This window comes from Dermacentor andersoni, chromosome 7 (assembly GCF_023375885.2).
Source record: "Dermacentor andersoni chromosome 7, qqDerAnde1_hic_scaffold, whole genome shotgun sequence".
NCBI lineage: Eukaryota > Metazoa > Arthropoda > Arachnida > Ixodida > Ixodidae > Dermacentor > Dermacentor andersoni.
This window is the reverse complement of record NC_092820.1, coordinates 144,993,924-145,016,440: the sequence shown is the minus strand read 5'-3', so window position 1 is coordinate 145,016,440 and position 22,517 is coordinate 144,993,924. Positions and strand designations below refer to the sequence as shown.

Genomic DNA, 22,517 nt, shown 5'->3' with positions numbered 1-22,517 from the left:
GAGTAGTTTCTAACAATAAAGTCGTTGACTTTATGCTGTTAACTTATTGTTGAGTAACATTGAGCCTTCTTGAGCAATATTGAGATTCGAAGTATATGTGAAAACCGCACGCACATGTGTATGTGTGAGTAATTTGCACATATTGTTTTACTGATCACCATCGCATATATACAGGGTGTTCTTTCACGTTACTTGAACCATAGACGTATCTACCTAGTGAGCAGGGAGACAGTGACCCCTGCCCACCATGTAGATACGCCTATAGTTCAAGTTACGTGACTTGGCCCCTCCCCACTTCGGAGAGCGGGGGAGGGGATGAGCCCCATCCACTGTACTGGGTGGCGCCCCCTGTCCAACCAGTAGATACGTCTGTGGTTCAAGTTACGTCAAACGCCCTGCACATATATATATGACTTCATGATAGAGGCACCTATGGCTGCCGCAAGGTTTTATTTGAAAAGTTAATGCACTTCTTGAAAAACTCTCGCTCATGCACACGCGTTTTCTTTGCCGGGTGTTCCAGCTAACTTCAGCCAGAGCTTACAAATATGGGAATGCAATGTAGCTGGATAGAACCAAGGTCATCTTGTTTGCCGCCGCTTAGTGATAAGCAAATGATTCTTTTTTATTTAGCCTAATTGGATAAATAATACTAATTAATTGTCTGGCTTTTGAAATATGATTAGATTAAGTGTCAATGAGAAAATTGTTGAGCATCCTGGAAAGCTTCCGATACAGCTTTCTGTTGCTCAACACGTGCTAGATAAAGGTGTTTTTCCGAGCGTGAAAGTGTCCCGCAAATGCACGCAAAATTGCCCCGCGACTGGTCGCTCGAGGCACTTTCGTGTATCCGCGGGCTTCTTTCATGCTCGGAAAAATACTTTTATGTGGCACGCATTGCGCAACAGAAAGCTGTATCGGGAGTTTTTCATGTTGCTATACAGCTTTCTCATTGAACCTGCGCGCGCACACACGCACGCACGCACACACACAAACACACACACACATGTGTATGAATATGACTTCAGGATAGATGCATATATGGTAGCCGCAAGGTTCGATGTGAAAAGTTGATGCACTTCTTGGAAAACAACTTTCTCTCTTTCACACACATTCTTTCTTATACCGGGTGTTTCAGCTAACTTTACTCAGAGTAAAAAAAAATATGCCGATGCGCTCCAAGACGACGCGACCAAATGCATGTTGCTCACTTATGTATGTGTCACGCTATCTTTTATTTTTCTTAATTAGTCAATTAGGCAAGAAAATTAGCCATTCTGAAGCAACAAAGTTAGGTAAAAAATTCCAATTAGAAAGTTCTAGAGCATTTTGGAAGACGTCCGATTAGGCAATTTCTAACTTTCTATCTATTAAGTGTTGGTGTTTTTCAGGTTCCTGCGGATGCCCGCGAAATACAAAAAAATATCACGTGACATACGCGCTTGCGCGCCGTGCTTGTAGTGCTCCCAAACGAACATAGCATCTAGCAGGGTGTGCTGCGGCTTAAAAGGCGACAGGGCAGTGACAAAGGCGTTGGCTGTGGTATTGACGCCAGCAACGTCCTTCCCTCGCGGCGGATCATGATGGCGATAAGCAGACGGGGGTTCACACCGGCTAAATGCTCGTTTGTGCGCGGAAGGCTTAGGAACAGTGCAATGACGACTCGCAGGTGGGCATGTCACGTGGTGTTCTTTGTTTTTCGCTGGCATCCGCAGTAGGCTGAAAAACACAAATACTTAATAGATAGAAATACAAACTGTTTATTCGGACGTGTTCCCGACTGCTCTGCAACTTTCTAATTGGAATTTCTTTCCTAACTTCCTTGCTTCAGAATTTGGTTAACTATCCTTGACTAATTAGCTAATTAAGCAGTATAGAAACATAGCGAGACACGCTACGTAGAAAAGTCAGCAACATGCATTTAGTCGCGTCGTCATAGAGTGCATAGAGCTTAAACTCGGCCTAAAGTTAGCAGAAACACCCTGCATATCCCGTACAAAAATATTGAGAAGCCATTGAAATATCGTTGGCCAATGTTGAGTTTTTTTTGAGGAATTATTGAGAGTTGGAGAATTGTTGAGTTGAGTGTTGAGAGCTCTTGAATATTGGCCACTGAAATTTAATTGAAACACCATTGAGTATCTCAATGTTGAATAATTAAGTTACCATTGAAAGTCCATTGTGCTTTGACGGCCCGTTGTGTTGGTTTTGTTGGATGGTTGTTGGGTTACCATTGATTTTGCGTTGAATTGACGTTATGGTAGCTCTATTGACCTGTTGTTGAGTTATTGCCACAGCACTGAAAAGTATATTGTAGCCTAGTTGAGATGCCATTGAAATATGATTGACGTTTCGTTGGGCTAGTGGATTTTTATTCATATATTGAAATCGCTTTGCTGTCCACACTTGCATGCCCCGGTGCCTGCTCGTCACCTTCCCAAACAAACAAAAGGAAAGTAGAGACTGATCAATTTGAAGTACCTTTATTTACACTAAATATGCGTGCAGTGATACATTATTACAGTACATAAGGCACCACTAAATCGAACCTGGAGACATAGGCTAGTACCTACAGCACTCTAGCAGTGTAAATACATCTGAAAAAACCTATACATATGAATTAAATCAAAACGATCCTTGTGGACTTCACTTTCTACTTAAGTTTTTGACTAGAAGGCAAAGCGACTCAAAAGGCAGGGCTTAAGCATACCCTTGTAACAACCAACTTTGAACACATGAACACTTGAAGCTGCTTGCGTGTGAATACATAAAATACATCTGAATATGTTACATTAAAATGTTTCGCACATCAACACATCACAGGAAGAGCTACGGCTGACTGTGAGAAGGGAAACTAACAGACTTGAAACAAATGACTTCACGTAAATATATACAAGCTTTAGCACACATCTTTCACCGCGATTAAAATTTAGTGAAGGACCAAAGTAGACTTGCCTGAGCTTTTTGTCTTCGAGATGTATATATTTCCATGTTGCCGAATTATTTGATAAAATAACATCAGTCAACTTAGCTATTATTTGACGAGACATCATTCAGAAAGTTGTCGGGCATGGTGAACACCTGAATCATGTTTCTGACGAGCCAGGTTTGCTTTCTTCAGAAATAAACTTGTAAAATTTTGTTTAATGAATGTAGCTTATCTCCCTGGCTCAAGTCAAGAACAAACAGTACGCCATTTGATTATGTTAATTTGGGGTGTACAGAATAGTTTGTTGGTGGGATTTCCTTAATTTAGTGAGCTCATTTTCAGGTAATTTTTCTGGATTTGCACAAAGGTAATTAGAGCACTTTTTGGGGCATTTTTCCCTATACCCAGCAACTACGTGGTACCTCCGTCAATAAAGAGATAAGGCAAGGATAATACCTTGAACGATAAGAGAAAAAATAATTATTTAGCACAGAAAATTGGTAGTAACACACGGCGAACACAATTCCAAACAGCCAAATAAATGGTCACCTGCACTTGCAGTATCAAGTAGCTGAGAAATAGTCATAAAGGATGAGAAAAGGTTTCAATGACTGGACAGCCAGATTGTTGAGACAGTGAAAAACGCAAATAAATACGTATACGAAACACCAATGACCTCAATTGCGCAGGTAAAATGTCATTAAAGTGCTACCAGAATTTTATAGCATAAGATACATAAAAGTTCCATAAAAATTGGGAAAAAGCAGTAACACAGTAACAAAGACGGAGGGAGATACAGCACCCATGTTGAAAAAAAATTACAAGTGATATACATGCATATTTAAGCTCACGACAATTTTTTCTCCAATGTATACAAAAAGAACACATGCACTTACGGCATAAAAAAGGTTCCTGCGCCTAGAGAATGCAGCACAGTACAAAGCAGCGTCATGAAAACCAAAAAGTAGAGCTTAGTATGTTTAAAAATAAGAATGCTTGCATACCTACAAACAGGCATGTGACATGTCATGCCTTGAAACAATGAAATTCATAAATATTAAACACAAAGGAAGTTACCATCACTGTTATTGCCTTCCTCAGGGGACTCCTTGAAGTTGAACTAGAAAAATGTACACCAGTGTTAAAAACAAAGAGAAGATAAGACCCTATAGCGTTCTTCCTGAAATAGATAGCGCAAATAACTTCATGTATCAATTCTATGGACACTTCGCCAATTCGGTGTACATTTAGATTTGACAACCACCCAAACAGAGACGAGAAGGATGAATTAAGGTAGGAACACACATGAACGCTGACTCAACTAGAAGTTTATTCGTGAAGACAAAGATTTTAAACACACTGGCCAACTTAATAATAAATTATGGGGTTTTACGTGCCAAAAACACTTTCTGATTATGAGGCACGCCGTAGTGGAGGACTCCGGAAATTTTGACCACCTGGGGTTCTTTAACGTGCACCTAAATCTAAGTACACGGGTGTTTTCGCATATCGCCCCCATCGAAATGCGGTCGCCGTGGCCGGTATTCGATCCCGCGACCTCGTGCTCAGTAGCCCAACACCATCCACTGAGCAACCACGGCGGGTACCGGCCAACTTCACAAAGAAAAAGCCATGGATGCGCAGTAGAAACACCCCGGCACAACAAAAAATGACCGAAAGACGTCCTGTAGCATAAACATGTGCGTCAAAAACTAACAAAAACATCAAAATCGAAAGGTTTGTCCTGTAAGTGATATTAACGAGAAGTACTGCAGCAACTCTTTCCCACTAAGGGTCACAGAAACCTTGCTTTATGAATTTTTCTTCGTGATCAGTAAATAATTCTTCCATAAGTCCTCTTGTGTTCTGGTCTTTGTGATGAAACAATCGTTCTTTCTGCTCTATACCGCAACACCGGAGGAGTTCCAGAAGCAATATTTATTGATCACAAACGAAACAAATGCATAACCAAGTTATCTGTTGCCCTTAGTGGGAAAAAGTTGCAGTTCTCAAAAAGAGTATTTCTCGTTCGGTAGTGTCACTTATCGGACAAATCTTTCGCTTTTTCGAAAGATTTGTCCGATAATTCTCGTTATTCACGCACGTTTATTCTAGATCACATGGCTTTTTTATATTTTTTCTTTTTGCACGTGGCTGTTTCTGCCACGCATGCACGGCTTTGTACCTTTGTCATGTTGACCAGGGTCTTTAATACCTCTGTCATCAAAAGTAAACTTTTAGTTGAGCTTGCACTCGTGTGTGCTCCTACCTATTTCGTCGTCCGTCGTCTGCCCCTGTTCGTGCTGCTGTCTACAGTATGCAAGTATCACTTGGTTAGGCTGGTAAACCTTCTTACAAACAAAAGTAAATGCCTCCCCTCAAAAGCCTCAAATGCCTCCCCTCAATTACGATTGTCTTTATTTTCACCTGAGCACCGTGCAGTCTCACGCAATGTTCATCTTTATGCACCGAATCGGTCACAGCTTAGTTGGTATGCAATGTCTATGCTTAGGCACTGCAACACTCACAATCTAAACGGACATAAAATAGCGGACAGCGAGAGATCGACAATGTGAAGTTACGAGGACAAAGTTGATGTTTGTCTAAACAAGAGTGGTGAGCACAGGTAGGTGCTCAAATAAGTTCACGATGCCAAAGACAGAGGTAAGGACGAACATTGACACTTTTCATTCGTGCGTCCAGAGCCTAATAGACGCTGGCGCGCGTTCCACACGACGTGACGCTCGTGCCTATTAGGAACACAGCAGCAGTCACGGGCAGGTAAAAGCGAAACTCATTATATGCAAACATTGTATAAAAATATCAGTCAGTCCAGTCCAGTCCAGTCCAGTCCAGTCCAGTCCAGTCCAGTTCAGTTCAGTTCAGTTCAGTTCAGTTCAGTTCAGTTCAGTTCAGTCAAAATAGGTAGTGTCCAATTGAACGCCCCAGCAATGGCTCCGACCTAGTAGCAGAAACCAATCTTGAAGGCTATGCTTTTGCTGGCTGTACGCACCAAAAGCAACTGCAGAGGGGGAAACTCACCATGATTCATGAACGCCATGCTTTGGCCACCACCCACAGGCAGGTCGCAGCTATTAGCGCCACTCCAGCTGACGGGAAACATTGTGTTGAGGAGTAACGAGGAAGCTGTACATTACGCTCTTGAAATGTCCGTTATTAGTAGGTAATTTCTTTTTTCAACATTTGCTGTGGGAAGGTGTTCACTGAAAACCGTCGCGCTTACTCCGATGTGTTCTCAGTTTTGAAACAAAAAAAAATAACACAACCGCTGTTTCAAGGTACTTTAATAGGCCCCTGAAATACATTCTTACTAACCATAGTGTGGGCTAACTTTTAAAGAACAGTGCAGTTACCGCACCGATACCCGTTTTTTTTTTAATTTTCGTCTCCACTAGCGTGCTGGCAGTTGCACAGCGGAGAAGCCAAGAGGGCAAAGACCCGGCTAAAAGTTGAGTACCGCGGCGGCGAAAGCACTCGTCGCGGCACCCCGTGGTGGCCGCGGTAAACTACGCTTCACACCACATAAGAGTTTCACACAATAATTACCACAGGTAAGTCTGGCACTAGTGTCTGCGTGAGCTGCGAGCAGGGTGGTTCAGCCAGAGCGGGCACGATGTGCAGTACACGGACTGGCCTAAACTTCGTCCTTCTGGCTTTCAGTGGCTTCGTGACGGTGTAAAGTGATCATTGTTAATAAAGTTCTGCGTTGTAAATAATTAAACGGACATTATTTAAACTGTCCGACGGCAGGATTCGAGCACAGGACTTTGAAAATGGAAGCCCGATATTGAAGTCATGTTACGGACCCGTGGAAAAGCAGTGATCATGTATCTTTGTACAGTGTTATTACCTTCTGCATTAAAAAAAGTACGAATTGCTTTGAAAATTAGACTAATTTCGGCCCAGATAAAGTGTAATAGACTTAGCGAGAAGAACGCCTGAAGTCCCAAGCACGAAGATAAGACAAATCCATGTACTACCCACCATTGCCAAGCTGGCTGAACGGTAGCAGCGCCCGAGTTCTCTATGTGACGTAGTAAGTATGACGCAGCAAGCCACTGCCACCTCGGAGTCCACGCGCAGCTGACGCAGCTACAAGCAGTGCAAACATGACATAATATGGTTTTTCGGTATTTTCGAGGTCGCAAACATATATTGTTGCATTTTAATTCAAATGAGCAATTATGTATTGCCGAGAACGCTGTTCGCACTGACGAAATCAGCCAATAGCGTTCGTGGGCCAGCTCCTTGGCATGAAGTTGCATGATGGCATAACAGAAGCGAAAGGAAGCGAACTTTCACTGTCTCCGACACGAGATTGTATATCCCCTGCTGCATGCAGTGCCGTAATAGCTGGTTGACACGTTCAGAGCAGCCTCAGCGACCGAGTGGCAACGTTTTCTTATTCTGTCCAAAACGTGTTTAAAGGCACCTTTAACACGCAGGCGACATGTATAGAAAGTGGAATAAGGAGCAGGGCCGCGATAATGGAGCGATGCCTCTTGGCGCTTTTCGCGTTCGTGAGGGGTCAAGAGATGCTCTGCCTTGGATGGAGCGTCGAGCGCAGCTACTCACGAATGCCAAAAGCGTCGAAAGGCTTTAGCGTCGGTTAAAGGCATCGCTATAAGATCGCGGCACAGGTGACCATTCTTCATCCTACACTTACATCCCCGTACGCGGCCACAATGCATCGAGGCTGCCAAAGCCGAGACCTTTCTCCTCCTCGTAAGACCCAGGGACAAGGAACAAGTTTGCGACAGATTTTTGGCGTCGGCCGTCTTTCTTGTACGGGTGAGGGCGCTGTGGTACGGTACGGGCTAGGGTGGCTCGGTATTCTCCACGCCCGAGTGGAGACAACCGCGCCTTCTACAACGGCGTTGGGCACGCGAATGGCGGACGCCGTAGTAGACGCCTTTGCCGGACTCCGTAGGGACGCGTTGGCGGCGCTCGTGTGTATCCGCCATTCGCGTGCCCGACGCCGCAGTAGACGCCCAGGTTGTCTCCATTCTGCACGGAGCGTCGCGCTCGGTGTTGCAAGGTTCTGCACGTGGTCAGCCGACGCCGCCTGGCGCCCGGCAGGCGCGTCAACGGTCAAAAATACACCGCAAGCTTCTTCATTCTGGTTAAGGCGTTATTCCTCTCGCTCTGTGCGAGTGTGTGTCTGCACAGAGTAGCAGCGGTACAAGTTTGCGAGGTACAACTGCGATTATGCATTGTGCTGCGCAAATGCGCGTGTCGCATCGGACGCAGTCGATGGCGCGTAGAGAACCGACGGGCCCCCGTACGTGGCATCGTTAATTGAGGGCAGAACCCGACGGAATTTCGATTTGCGCAGCGATTACTCACCTCAAAAACTTGTTGCATGGGCAGCACTGCTTTGACAAGGTCACCGACCTCCGTGACGACATTGAGCACGCCGAAGTGCCGAATGTTGTTATTGGACAGCTGGGCCAAAGCACTGGCGGAATTTTTTATCTTGGCCGCGGTGATGTACCTGAAACGGAAGCAAGATGGGTCACGGGGTGGTGGCGTGGAAGCAACAGAAGGCCTCATGGACTGTCGAATGCTAAAAATGACGGTATGCAACCTCATGGAACGTTGTTTGCGATGCATTCGCGGCGTCGGCTGATGCTGATGACGGCACGAGCATTCCCTTTTAAATGCAGAGGCAGCACGTTCTACCAATCTCGTTCTCTCAACCTCTACGTGGTGCGTCTTAAACGCTTTATTCTCGTAACCCTTTATGAGGCTCGTGCGAACATTAGAAATATGTAATATGAATCTAATGAAATTTCATATTTGATGCATATTCAGTTAGAGGATTAACTAATCAATATTGTCAAATAATATTTTTTCTTATGGTTTCTCGAGGAAGGAAAACCGACGCAAGCGGGGACTCGTTTTGTGGAACAACGGGTATACCATGTCCACCTAACTAGTGCAAGAATATTAAAGTATGTTAAGTGCCACGTATGTAGACAAAAGCAAAGTAAGCTGCTCGCCGTCGCTCGGTGCAAGTCAGGCTATTCTTTGTATTTCGCCTAATTACCTAATTAGTTACTATTAATTTTTCGACATCTAAATGTTACAGTCGGAGCAAACTGTCGTCGATATAATTGTAGAAGATCCGGAAAAATTCCTCATCCAGCTTTCTGCTACTCAATACGTACTACATGTAAGTTTTTTTTTCGAAGCCTTAAAGGAAGTCTGTGAGATACAAAAAAAAAAAAAAAAAGGTGCCACGCGAGGAGTCGCGTGGATGTGGTTTGGGTCGTTCCCACGGAGGCCATATCGCACGTGGTGTCTCAATGCACCCCTTAGGTGGGGACGGCCTCGGCTTGGGGACAAACACCCCATTTAGATCCGAGCGTTCAGGTCCCGTAACGGTCGACCACCTACCTGGTTGTGAGGGCGCTTGTATTTATTTTACCGGCGGGCGCCCAGCGACAGCTCTAAGTCTGCACGTCACAGCCGCGGGGAATGCTTGTCGCCAACGCCGTGTGGTGGGACAAGGGCCCACCCAGAGATCACACACACAACCACACAGACCTACCCCCACTGTTTTTTTTTGTTTTTTTGTGGAGATGCGAATTCCCTCAAGTAGCCGAACACAAGGATGGAGTGGGGATGGGAGGGGGCATTTTTACCCAATAAAAAGTAAAAAAAACAACTGCATGTTTCCGGAGGCTCTTCGATTTTAACACCTTACTTCCCGCATACGAAACGGACGCTCTACCAGTGGGTCATTGCCGAGATGATCGAGCTACCTACATGGAATGCTATACATTGATGATCGAGTCCTGCGGGCTAAACCGCAGGCTCACTCGATAACTAAATAAAAAAAAAATACTCGAGGCAATGCGAACGATCCAGTCTCTGAAACGCAGCGCGCGTACCATCTATTTGCAGCTGCTGCTGTTGTGACTAATGAAAAACACGCCTAACACCATGAACCGAAAGGAAAAGCAACATGTTCGTCGTCGCCGTCATCATCACCATCATCATCATCATCGTCATCCTGAAACCTAGCTCAGCGTTAGGCTTAGTTGTCATCGTCCTTCGATTAGTTTTAACGTGGCAGCTGAAGCCTTCCTCACCATCGCTCCTGCCTCTTGTTTTCGCGCTGTTATTCGTAGCCTGCATCTCCATTCCTCGTCGCAATAATCGCGTCACCATCACGATCGATTCTCTTCAGAGTAGTCGGAGTAGTCTGCGTTATCACAACCGTATTATGCAAATCCCTCCTCTAGAGAACTTTAGGCGTCATAATTATAATCAGCACCCTCTTCCGGTACGAGGTCGTGGTCCAGTGTGTGGTGGCATCATCGTCATCATCATCATCATCATCATCCGTTTCAAGGTGTTAGGCGTAGTCTGCGCCAATAGCGATTGAAGCGGAAGGTGACACGTAGCAGTAGCAGCCTTTTAGAGCACGTGCTCCTCACCGGTGGTCGAAGGAGACTCCCATCTTGACCTTGCGGTATCTCAAGGCCACATACTTGTAACTCATCCAGCTGCTCTCCACTTTCGCGCCGTATATGTTGTTCCCCTGGATGATCACGTGTGTGTAGTACAAGTACGTACACATCCTGTCTGGAGGGTACACGGACACTACGACTGCTGTGTCGCCCACTGTACACAGAAGCTCCCGGTCTGGGTTAAAAAAAAGAAAGGTTCTGAGATATTACGCGCCAAAATCACGTTATGATTACGGGGCACGTGTTATGGTGGGACACAACAGATGATTTCTGACCACAAGGGGTTGTTTAGGTTGTAATATAATCCGAAGTATTCTTTCCCAAATTCCATTTTTGTTAATTTAGTGGTAATGAGGTTGTTTATATTAGAAGAGAAAATGGAAGCCAATCTTCAATTTTGCGAATTACGTGTTGAAACGCATTTGGGCCGCTGTGGTTCAGCAACCGTTCTCGGAACTTTTGCAGTTCTCTATTCGGCCCCCTTTTTAGAACACACTGCAAAGTATGTTAAAGCCCATAAAGAAATTAACTTATCCTAAGCAGACGCTATACGAAATCTATGACGTCACGACGGGTATGGTGCGGGAACTTAACAGTGACCGTCGCCACCAGTCTTTGGTTTTCGCACCGAGGGTTTTGGACATTTACCCTGCAGGCACCTGCCGAATTTCATCGCGTGGCATTTCGACAACAAAATTATATTTCAAAACGTCGCCCAAATTTCAACAGCTTTCAGTAAGCAACGTCGAAAGGGCACGCGCCCTTCTGATAACACGCGCGTTTGAGGCACTTATTCCTAACTATGCTGCTGCGGTGTGTCAATGATTTAATCCTGGCCAAACAAAGCATTGCTATAACGCATAAACGACGACGTTACGATTAAGTGTCGTAAACGTGCCATGTTATTAGAAGGGATGTTCCGTAGTCGAAATTTCGGCGGCCTTCTGAAATTTCGTTTACCTTAAAATGCTGCCTTTGATTTAGACTGGTGCACTGCGGTTAAGTTTTACAGATGACCGAAAGGTAAATGTACAAAATTTCTTCACCTACGTGCGTGTTCAGGCTTACCAAGGTTGGCACCACGGTAAGAGTGGTTTTCTCGCTACTGCAAAATGTTAATTTACTAGTATGGCGAGATCAGGTATTTTATCTCCCTTTTGTTTAAGCAACGGCAACTGGAGTTCCCATTCAGATGCCCTTTTTGTGAATATCAGTGCTACTACCAACAATGCAAAAAAATACATTTATAACAACTTGCGGAGCTTGTTTACTTCATAACCAAGGAGTTTACCTAATGCCACAGTGCACATGACCTAAAGGAGTACTGACGCGATAGACTGTGTTCTGTATTTCTACGTCACACTGCCTACAGTTGTCTGCTTGGGAAAGCACCGCAACACTTATGAATAAAGAAATGATACTTGTCCACAATAGTCTCTAAGGTGACCATCGATACAATAAGCGACCATATTTTGAGCCAAACAAGGTAATAAGGTAAGTGAACGTCCGCATTTATTACGTGCATTTCGTAAGGCTAAATGTTACGTCCAAGCATAGTGATAGAGAAAAATAAGTAATTGGTACATTTGTTCCAGTTACTACTCTCAGCACTTGTATCTGCAAATCAATTCGAACGCTCAAAGCTGCTCGTATGAGCAGAACACACCGGTCAAATCGGTGGCCGGTCAACGAAGAAGAGTTCTCATGAAACAACCGAGCCCAGCGATTTCTAACCCCGGGTCACTTGGCGTTCGTGGCAGGGCTGAATCTGGAAGCTGGCATATTGTGCGCACGCTTTTTGTGCTTCCAAATTTACCTTGACCCCATACATGCCGGCTATCTTCTTCACGCTTGAACTTGCGTCTCATTCACACTGGGACCGTCGGTGCGTATACAGCGGCGCGGAATCTCTTGCCGCCGAAATGCCGCGTCGTTCACATCATTCGCATTTCGTGAACACCGCGAAACACCACGAAAGGTAGAAAAAGAAGATGAAAGAAGCTCGCCTTATTTTACTACTAGCGTAATCTGCCAAGCGTGAACTTTATCTTGCACTCCCCCTTTCCAGCCACGCCCAGCCCCATTCCCACCCTCCCTACTACCACGTCCCCCTATACTCTCCTGCGCGAGCGTAAGGTTCGCGCTTTTATAAGTTTTCGCGCGAGCTCGTCTTTCTCGAAATTCTACTTGTGCTTGGGGTGGCGCTTGCCGTACAGAACCGGGCAATATTCTCGAAGCCTCTGTGAACTTCTTCATTTGCGCGCCAGCTGACGCAGCCTGTCGAGACAGATCGTGAGAAGACGAGATCAAACGCGATCAATGATTTGCGGAGTGCCGCCAGGCGAAGCATGGCGCGTCGTAACCAGGGCGGTGCTCACCGGGAACCAACGTGATCGGTCCAATTTTACATGTACCAGCTATCATCATCATCAGCAGCAGCAGCCCATATTTATACCCACTGGCGGGGGGTGTGACGAAGACCTCTCCCAGTGATCTCCAACTACCCCAGTCTTGCGCTAGCTGATTCCAGTTTGCGCCTGCAAATCTCCTAATTTCATCACCCCACCTAATTTTTTTTCCATCCCCAACGGCGCTTCCTTCCCCTGGAACCCATTCGGTAACACTAATGGCCCTCCGGTTGCCTGTCTTGCGCATAACATGCCCTCCCCAGCTCCACTTTTTCTTTCAATGTTAAACCAGAATTTTTCGCTGTCGCCGTTTCTTCTCTGTTCCACACTGCTCTCTTTCTGTCTCTTAACGTTATCCCTGAGAATACCGACGTGCGACAACAAGCACTTGCCTCTCTTTACCCCTGCAAAAAAAAAAAAAAAAATGAAATAAAATAAAATAAATAAATAAATAAATAAAGAAGAAAGAAACAAGGAAATTGCTGACTACGTAACTCGCAAGGCATGAATCAGTCGCGGAGTCGAGTTCTGATTGGTCCACGCGACGAGAGACTCGGGTGGCGGCAGGAGCGGCAGAAATCGCTATAAAGAACACCGATCGGTGCGGCGGAATGCGCCGCCGCCGATTTGGATCCGCGAACCTCCGAACGACGGTCGCCTCAGTGTGAACGAGTCAGTTCGGGCGCTTTGGAACTACCAGAAAAAAAGCTTATCCGCCCATTTCTATTTATCGAAAGTGGCGGCGACTATTGCTTACATATCGGCAGCTGCGTCGTCGTCGTCGTTGTCGTTGTCGGCTTCGGGGTTGCTGCGGGCGGGAAAAGTCAGAATGAGTCGCGTGTCTTGAAAACCGAGCCATTGTGAACGAAGTAAGGTACACGCTTAGAACGACAGAAAGTTGAGCTGGTTGGTAAGGATTCATAATGCAAATAAAGGGTAAGGGGTGCAGTCACGGACAGAGGAGAAGTGGAGAACACGAATGCCGCGTTCGTGTTGTCCACTTGCGTCCCTGTGTGCACGCCTTTGCCATTCTTTGCAATGTACACGCGTTGAGCGCAAAATGCGTCAGGCAATTCACCGTATACGACTTAGTCGTAACGAACAGCCTACATCCATTATTAATGCGAAAGCGTTATTTGCCCCATAAAGCGAAAATCTGTGGGCGTGACTGAAAGTACCAAAAAGTGTCCGTGCGGCTACATGGTTCTGGTTGACGCAACGTGTGCGGAGTTCGTGCGTCATTGGTCACGTGACGGCGTAGCCAATAGGGAGGAAATAGCGCCACGTCATGAGTGTATCAAATAAAAAAAAACATTAATGCCCGATTGAACGCCGATGAGTGGACCTTCGAGCTATGAACTCTTCGCCAGCAAGAGGGCTCGTTAAGACAGGGCGCATTTTAATTTGGTGTTACCGAGGCCGAATCTCTCTCTCGCCTTCGTTAGAACGGAGGCGAGAGATTGCGCCTATGAGTAACGCGCGCAGAAAAAGAAGATTTCACCAGAGGGACTGTATAATGCTTTCGCATTCCCTCACGTAGGCAGTCTTTAGTGCAGCTGCCGAATTTACTTTCTCTAATGTTCCAGTACTACAGAAGCAGACATCCAAGACGCAGACAAAGGCAACTTGGCAGCTCTTTTTTTCCCTTAAAAATCAGACAAGTAACATTGACCAAGTGCCATATTGAACGATCCGCACAATACAATGATATCTTCCTGCGAAATCGAGCAAGATCATCCTTCTGTACCATTGTAAGACAAAAACGCACATTCCGGTACGTAAAGGAAGTTATACCTTTCTGCAACCCAACAACATGCCACTACGTCCGGTGTTACTGGACGTATCCGAAGCATGACGTCAACGACGTGTTTTGGGCTCCCGCATCGCTTGCGGCGAATGCAGCGAGAAAAATGATGCCTCCGGGATCTGATGCAACCATCGGTGGAGCGAGTATGTGGACACAGCTCCTATTCGATTGGTATGCCTGACTCTTCGAACGCTTCAACACATTCTCGTGAGACCGGAAGGCAACGTTCACACTTGGGAAGCGCCGAGCGGGCGGAAAGGCCAAAGCGGGCGCAAAATCTTTTCCGCGCGTGTCCAAGATGTTCACATTCGTTTCGCCACTGCAGCGCAAACCACGGCCGCTTTCGCCCACATCCATCTAACCTGCGTAAGTTTCTCCGTGTGGTGGCGCTTTTCATCACACCACTTCAAGCAGTTTGTTGATGCATTGACTTATCAGTCACTGAAAGCTACCATTTCGCACAACTGCCCGTGTCGTCATCAACTTTCGTCTACCATGGAAGAGGAAGAAGACAAAGTTCTGATACTTTTAGCTAGTTCTGCCTAAAAAAGTGAACAATTAACAACGGAAGAAGTTAAATTTTACGACCCGATGTTAACATGCTCGTGCAGCGTCCGGTGAAGCAGAACGGCTTTACGCTTCGCCATTGCGAAAATATTGGTCCGAGACCGATCTGACTCACCGCCTGGTTTTCCGTTCGTTTTGCCGTCTAGGCGGCAGGATTTTATGAAGTTTTTGCCACTTCCGCCTCCTCCGATAGCATGTGTGAATGTAGCCGAAGACACCTCCGGAATATAATAGCTTGTTAAGTCAGCTTGTTTTTACCAACTAATATGTTACGAATGTGAAACAAGAAGTGTTTTTTTTTTTGTTCGAAAACCAGGGTTATATGAAGATAACAGTATCTTTTCGTACATAAACAAATGGTCTTGTTATATATGTTTTCGCAGAAACAGATTTTCTTTGTCAAACTACAAAAAAAAAATGAAACTGTTACATTGTGCAGTGGATTGGGAAAGTGACGTTGCATCCTGGATTCAGCTCCTCTCAAAGCGTTGGAAACGCATTTCGCGAGCGTACCGATTTTGACGTAGTTTGTGACACTCAGCGGTCCCAATCGAAACAGTGCCAATTATTTCAGAAGCTATTGGCAGTGATATCCATAAATCACTTGCACAAAGTTTTGCATGCGTTTGACTTCATATATGTGGTGTCGTGAGTTTCGGTTTACCGCGGGTTGTGTCTTCAAATACGTCATATAGGGCGCGTCTATTTGGCGAGGTTTTGAAGTGTACGTGGTGTCACATCAATGCTTTTGACATCACCAATATACTCTCCTTGCACTCCTATCCGAATCAGTTCTTGTCGTCAGCGATACGACTACAAAATTAGTTCAGCGATTTTTATAAAGGACTGACGTCAATGTGCAATTATTGTACAAGGGGTCTCAGGAGGATAGCCAAGCTTAGTATACTTCCAGCTTTATATCCGACTCATAATTCTGTATGCTTCGCCGCCTCTACAAGAAGTTTGTAAAACTAGTTTCTCATGACGAGCTGCGGCAAAGGGCGTAGCGATGTCTACTGCGGGTCCAACGGCCATCGAGCTAGTCTTATTAACTACAGTGTTACAATCAGTGGCTGTCAACGATGCCCAAAACACGCGGCCCGCTCGTCGTTGCGGGGTACCCGTGTGTCTGCCACTGGCAAGCATGCACGTGCTTCAGGGATGCGGTTTGTACGGCAGCGAAGGAGCGTTGCGCGCAGTTGATTGGTTTGTCGTTTTCCGGGGAAGAAAAGTAAATGCGCAGGCATAGCGCGGCGCGAAATGTGCCTGCGGGGATATTGGAGAAGAGTGGTCGTATGCCTGTACGAGTGCTCCGCATCTTCGTACACCGGGTGAATCCCTTCGTCCGATGACGTGTACAGTCGACGAATCGTACCGTTAATTGCCCCACGTGTCTGTCATGATCAAAAACTTATGAACGCAGAAAAAAGAGAAACTAGTGCTCACTCGGTGGCGCCGGTGGAGGAGACGGTCTCACCCGTGGAGTAAATCGCCTCCTCGGTGGACGAGTTCGTCTCGTCCGTCGGGCAGCCGGTCTCGTTGATGGGGTAGCCGGTCTCGTTGGTGGGGGAATTGGTCTCGTTGGTGAGGGAGCTGGTCTTACCGGTGGAGGAACTGGTCTTGCCGGTGGAGGCACTGGTCCCCCAGGTGGCGATACTGGTCCCCCCGGTGGAGATGGAGGTCCCCCAGATGGCGGAACAGGGGCCGCAGATGGCGGAACTCGTCCCCCAGGTGGCGGAACTGGCACACCAGATGGGGGAGCTGGTCCCCCTTGTGGCGAACCTGGTCTCCCTTGTGGCGAACCTGGTCTCCCTTGTGGTGAACCTGGTCGGCCTTGTGGCGAACCTGGGCGCTTAGATGGGGCAGCTGGTCTCCCTTGTGGCGAACCCGGTCCCCTAGATGGCGGCGCTGGTCCCCCTTGGGGCGCACCTGGCCCCCCAGATGGGATAGCTGGTCCCCCTTGTGGCGAACCTGGTCTCCCTTGTGGCGAACCTGGTCTCCCTTGTGGCGAACCCGGTCCCCCAGATGGCGGCGCTGGTCCCCCTTTGGGCGCACCTGGGACCCCAGATGGGGGAGCTCGTCCCCCTTGTGGCGAACCCGGTCCTCGAGATGGCGGCGCTGGTCCCCCTTGGGGCGCACCTGGGACCCCAGATGGGGGAGCTCGTCCCCCTTGTGGCGAACCCGGTCCCCCAGATGGCGGCGCTGGTCCCCCTTGGGGCGCACCTGGGACCCCAGATGGGGGAGCTCGTCCCCCTTGTGGCGAACCCGGTCCCCCAGATGGCGGCGCTGGTCCCCCTTGGGGCGCACCTGGGACCCCAGATGGGGGAGCTCGTCCCCCTTGTGGCGAACCCGGTCCTCCAGATGGCGGCGCTGGTCCCCCTTGGGGCGCACCTGGGAGCCCAGATGGGGGAGCTCGTCCCCCTTGTGGCGAACCCGGTCCTCCAGATGGCGGCGCTGGTACCCCTTGGGGCGCACCTGGGCCCCCAGATGGGGGAGCTGGACCCCCTTGTTGCGGAACTGGTCCGCCAGATGGAGGTACCGGTCCTCTCGGTCCACTTGCTGGGACTACTGATGGAGGCGTGGTCGTCGAAGCTGGCATTCTAGCTCTTATAGGGACTGGTGCCGCAGGAGGGAGTCTACTACCGCCACCTCCGCCAACGTCGCCACCGTCGCTGTTGTCGATGTCATCTTGTCCGTCATCTACGGGTCACAAGGGCAAGAATGCGTCGTCATACAAATGCTTCTCTGACAGAGTTTAAGAATGACGCAGAAGCTGCGGCTATATTGGGTTACAATTTTTCAGTTTTACAGACACCTTAAAGATCGGCTGATGCTCATAACGCAATTCTAGACCTTCAACTAGGTTATTGAGGAAGGTGGGCATTACTAGTATGAGAAATCAAAACACACATTCAACTAAGTAGCAGGCAGTCGCGAATTAATTTCCTGATTACGTTATGGCACATATGGCACTTTACAAGTTGTAGCGGTTGCGTCTTCGTGGCGTGTCTAATTCGATTTCATTTGCAGAATGACACCAGTTTGGAGATATCAGCCATTAATGTCACCACGAAAATGCACGGTTGGTCCACTCACTTTAACAAAACTTTCTTTTATGCATTGAATCACAACGGTAACTTGAATGCACGGTTGCGACAGCGACAGCGCTTTTGTGTGTGACGGGATAAATTAACGAGCAGGTAGGTCAGACTTGTACGTAACTGAAATAGTCTATTCAAGTTACGCTATCTTAAATAATTTTCATAATATTGTGGTGTCTTGGAAATACATTGAGAGAGGAGTATTTCTGCCGTAACCTAAATGCGCTTCAAGGTATACTGTACAGAAGAAGGGCACAACACTGCCTTCCACAGAAACTTGTTCCGCCAAGCACTCACGTACGTGTCCCCCGTGGTTCTTACGTTCGTCTTCGATTCATGAAAGAATTTAACTACCCCGCAAGTGGAGAGTGATCACACAACCTTATGCAAAGGTTGTGAGATCGTTCCCCACCTGCGGCAAGTTGTTTCTTTATCCACTTTCATTTCCCGTAATTTATCGTTTATTGCATTTATTAAGCACAACTAATTTTCCCTATGTTGTCCTTGGTGGCAGTGTCTGTTGGCTTCTCATGATATGACTAATAAAAATGGGGCCCCTCAGTAACCCCCTTTCTTCTCGTTTATATATATATATATAGATATATAAACGAGAACGATTTTTATTACCCATATCATGAGAAGCCAACAAACACTCACACCAAGGACAACATAGGGGAAATTACTTGTGCGTAATAAATGAAATAATGTAACGATAAATAATGGAAATTAGAGTGGATGAAAAAACAACTTGCCGCAGGTGGGAACCGAACCAACAACCTTCGCATTTCGCGTGCGATGTTATACCAATTGAGCTACCGCGGCGGCGTTTCCCCATCAACTTTCTAGGGTATTTATGTGTACTAATAGAACCGTGGGAGTGTTAGCCAGCGCCATCACTCACAGACCTTGGCGGCGGACCTGGAACGTCCTTTTTGCCGCAAGCGTCACGAGAACGTGATCTTTTTGGGTGACCCAAAACCCAAAAAGATCACGTTCTCACCCAAAAAGGTCACGTTCTCGTGACGCCTGCGGCAAAAAGGACGTTTCAAGTCCGCCGCCAAGGTCTGTGAGTGGTGGCGCTGGCTAACACTCCCAGGGTTATATATACATATATATTACTTCTCTCCACCTTGCGGGTTTCCGCAGAACTCTTGCCTTTGCTTCGTGTTGTCGACAAATTCGACTTCGCCCTGCCATCTGCTAGCCGCCTGGTTAGCTCAGATGGTAGAGCGGCTGCCCCGGAAAGGCGGTGGTCCCGGGTTCGAGTCCCGGACCAGGACGAATTTTTCTTCAACTATGAGGCTTTCCTTTGAGGAACCCGTATGGGTTTCCTTTGTAGCAATTGCTACGAAAGGGTTGATGTCTGATTTTCCCTTTATTTATATATATATATATATATATATATATATATATACCGTAAAGAAAAAAACACAGCCGCCCCAAAAAGATTCTGGAACCATGGAAGATCATCCGGAGCATCAAGTAAAAATTTGCTAATGGCTCGTGAAAAAACGTGAGAAACAAAAACAGTAAATTCGATGCGAAGTACGGTAACAGACACGAACACTGAGATACTGAGAGATGCGCCACATGATTAGGCATGAGTGGGCCGCAAAAAACGACTCCGCCCATCGTAATAGAATGCCAATATCACCCGAGATCTAAGGAGTGTCCACCTTCGACAAGCGTTCGTGTTAAAAGAATATGGAAGAATTAAGTGGTCAGCAGGCGAGATAAGTAAGGGACGATTAGACTATTGATGTAAAAAACAATCAGAGAGAGGATTGATAGAACCGGAGTCAGGGCAAACGCTGGTAAGTTAAGATCGAGATCAGAGATAGACAAAAAGGTTAGATAGTGAGAGATCAAGTGAAATCTGATGAAATCAAGCAAACTACGGGACCATTTGTCCAAGCCTTGTTTCAATAGGGATAGCGATAAATGTCATCATCACCATCATCATCATCAACGGACACATTTATCCCATCTGATGTTACAGGTTACTCCATGTTCTCAGCACCTCTGTTGTCACGCCCGACGCACACTCTTCGAGTCTTTGCGTTGCGGGCCGTGCAGCTACCGGAGTATTGGGCGGAAGTAGCGCTCCCGACTGCAGATCATGTGACCCGGCAACATAGATGGCCCTCGGCTACTATCAGTAGTGAGTGACACTGCTGATGTATTTGTGCGCGGCGCCACAGCCTGAAGAGTATTATGGTAGAGAAAAACCAAGTATGACATTTTAGGTAAGGTAATACCATGTCAGTTGTTGCAGGAAAGCCAGTCATCTGTCTCACGACCCATTGTAGTGCAGCAGATATTCGTCCACGCCGGAAGCCAAGTGAGCGAGTGCCATTGGAATCACACGCATCCTCTTTATTCTCATCTGGTGACGTAAATGCGTTGCCCCTTGCCACTCCCGACACTTGCACACTGGTCACTGCAGCGAATAGAATTCGGCTAAAAAGAAATTCCGCATAAGTTACTTCCGCTTAAGCAAGCGTTGGCGGGCGTTTATTGACGCCGAACTGAGATTGCTGTCCACTAGGGTCGGCCTTGTCGAAGCACATGTCATTGCCATGAAGCCTCATGCGGCACTCATACAAACCAGGATTATACGGCGCATGAAAGCTGTAACCACCTCATTCGCCCTTTTGTTTCCCTGACAACGCGAGTGGCAGCTTTTAATGGACACCTTCAACTTTAACCTGGCTTGCAAGAGGCGGGGACTCATCTCTCGTTCTCTGTGACTGAACCGGTCTGTACCTTCCAAGTTTGGCCTGAGCGTCGTCGCAAAGGCAGAAAGGCTGTTCTGCAAGAAAGGAGACTGGACTTCCGGAACACAGTTCAGAAACTTGAAAACGAGACGTTCTTTGCCCGATGTCGCCTTGAGTTCCGCTGTGCGGACCACTTTGCTGGCATCCAGCTACACGCCAATCATGAGGCCAATACACGGATGCGCCATGACGAGTTTACGCACGAAGTCAAACTTAGCAGACTCTCGGACACAGCCAAACCGCATCGTCCACACGGCGTGACTGCGGCGGTACATAATCTGTCTTCGCACAGATTTGATCTTTCTGATGCCTCCGTCCTTGAGCAAGGCCTGAACTTCAGTGTTGGTCCTGCCCTGGACGTGAGACAGGTGGTTTGCGCTGTGGAGCATGCCGTCGTCCAAGTTCATCAGTCCCACCGGGATGACGCCCGCACCCGCGTTATCGGTGTCCTCTCTCGGTTGCAGCAGCGCAAATTTGCTTCGCCACTTCGTGCTGAGGAACGCGGTGCTGTCGAGCGGCTTCATGGCAACTCTGAGAACGCCATTCTCCCTGCTGAAAAGGGGAATGCCACAGTTCTCCTGGTTACGGCCATTTACAAAATAAAAATGCTGGCCCTGCTTGACGATCAGAACACTTATGTCCGGCTCACCCGGGACCTTACTTTGAAGGTACAGTGAGAACTACTGAAACTCCTAGCGGAGGTGTCCCACTTTGTTTCTCCCGAGCACAAGTCCCTCTGCTACTCGCTTCTTTGCCGTAATGGTGCGCCTTCTACGCTTTATGGCTTACCAAAGATTCACAAACCTGATGTCCTTTTGCGACTTACACTGGAATTTACGCGTTCCCCCCTGTGCAAGCTATCCGGCTTTCTGCACAGAATTTTTTCCTCTCCAGTCGGAAAAGGCACAACACATTTGCGCAGCTCCCACGAGTTCGTTGAAAAAGTTCGGGATCTTGTCCTCGACGACGACGACGAGGTGGTGGTTTCGTTTGACGTTGTGTGTCTGTTTACTTCCATTCACACTGACATGGCCGAAGAAGTGTGCTGCTGCTATCGACGCCGTTAGAACGGTCACCATTTGATGTCCCCGACTTGAAGAGTCTCCTCAGACCTACTGCTGTTTCGATAAGACCGTCTAATAGCAAATGCACAGCGCGCCAATGGTTGCCTCAGTCTCGGTGACCGCTGGGAACCTGACAATGGCATGGCTGGAAAGTCGTGTGCTCGCTTCTTTCATCCCATCGACAAGAATTTTTCTACGCAACGTTGACGATTGTTTTTGCCTAATCAAGTGCTGCGCTTTGGAAGCTTTCACCAGGCATCTAAACAATCAAGCAGATTCCATTCAGATCACGGTTGAGATGGAGACGGAACAGAAACTGCCTTTTTTGGACGTATTGGTGAAAAGAAGCAGTGGTGCGCTTTCTT

The 22,517-nt window shown here is 47.2% G+C and overlaps 1 protein-coding gene across 1 annotated transcript in view; it reads right to left on the bottom strand.

Moving 5' to 3' along the window:
• LOC129385522 (uncharacterized) overlaps nucleotides 1-22,517 on the bottom strand; it is a 38,381-nt gene that overhangs the window by 6,271 nt on the left and 9,593 nt on the right. Inside the window, exons 5-8 of the mRNA XM_055072157.1 lie at nucleotides 16,657-17,910; nucleotides 13,594-13,644; nucleotides 10,396-10,603; nucleotides 8,297-8,444 (exon numbers count right to left, since the gene is read on the bottom strand). Of these exons, the coding sequence (XP_054928132.1) occupies nucleotides 8,297-8,444; nucleotides 10,396-10,603; nucleotides 13,594-13,644; nucleotides 16,657-17,910 (1,661 nt within the window). The remainder of the gene's footprint in view (nucleotides 1-8,296; nucleotides 8,445-10,395; nucleotides 10,604-13,593; nucleotides 13,645-16,656; nucleotides 17,911-22,517) is intronic.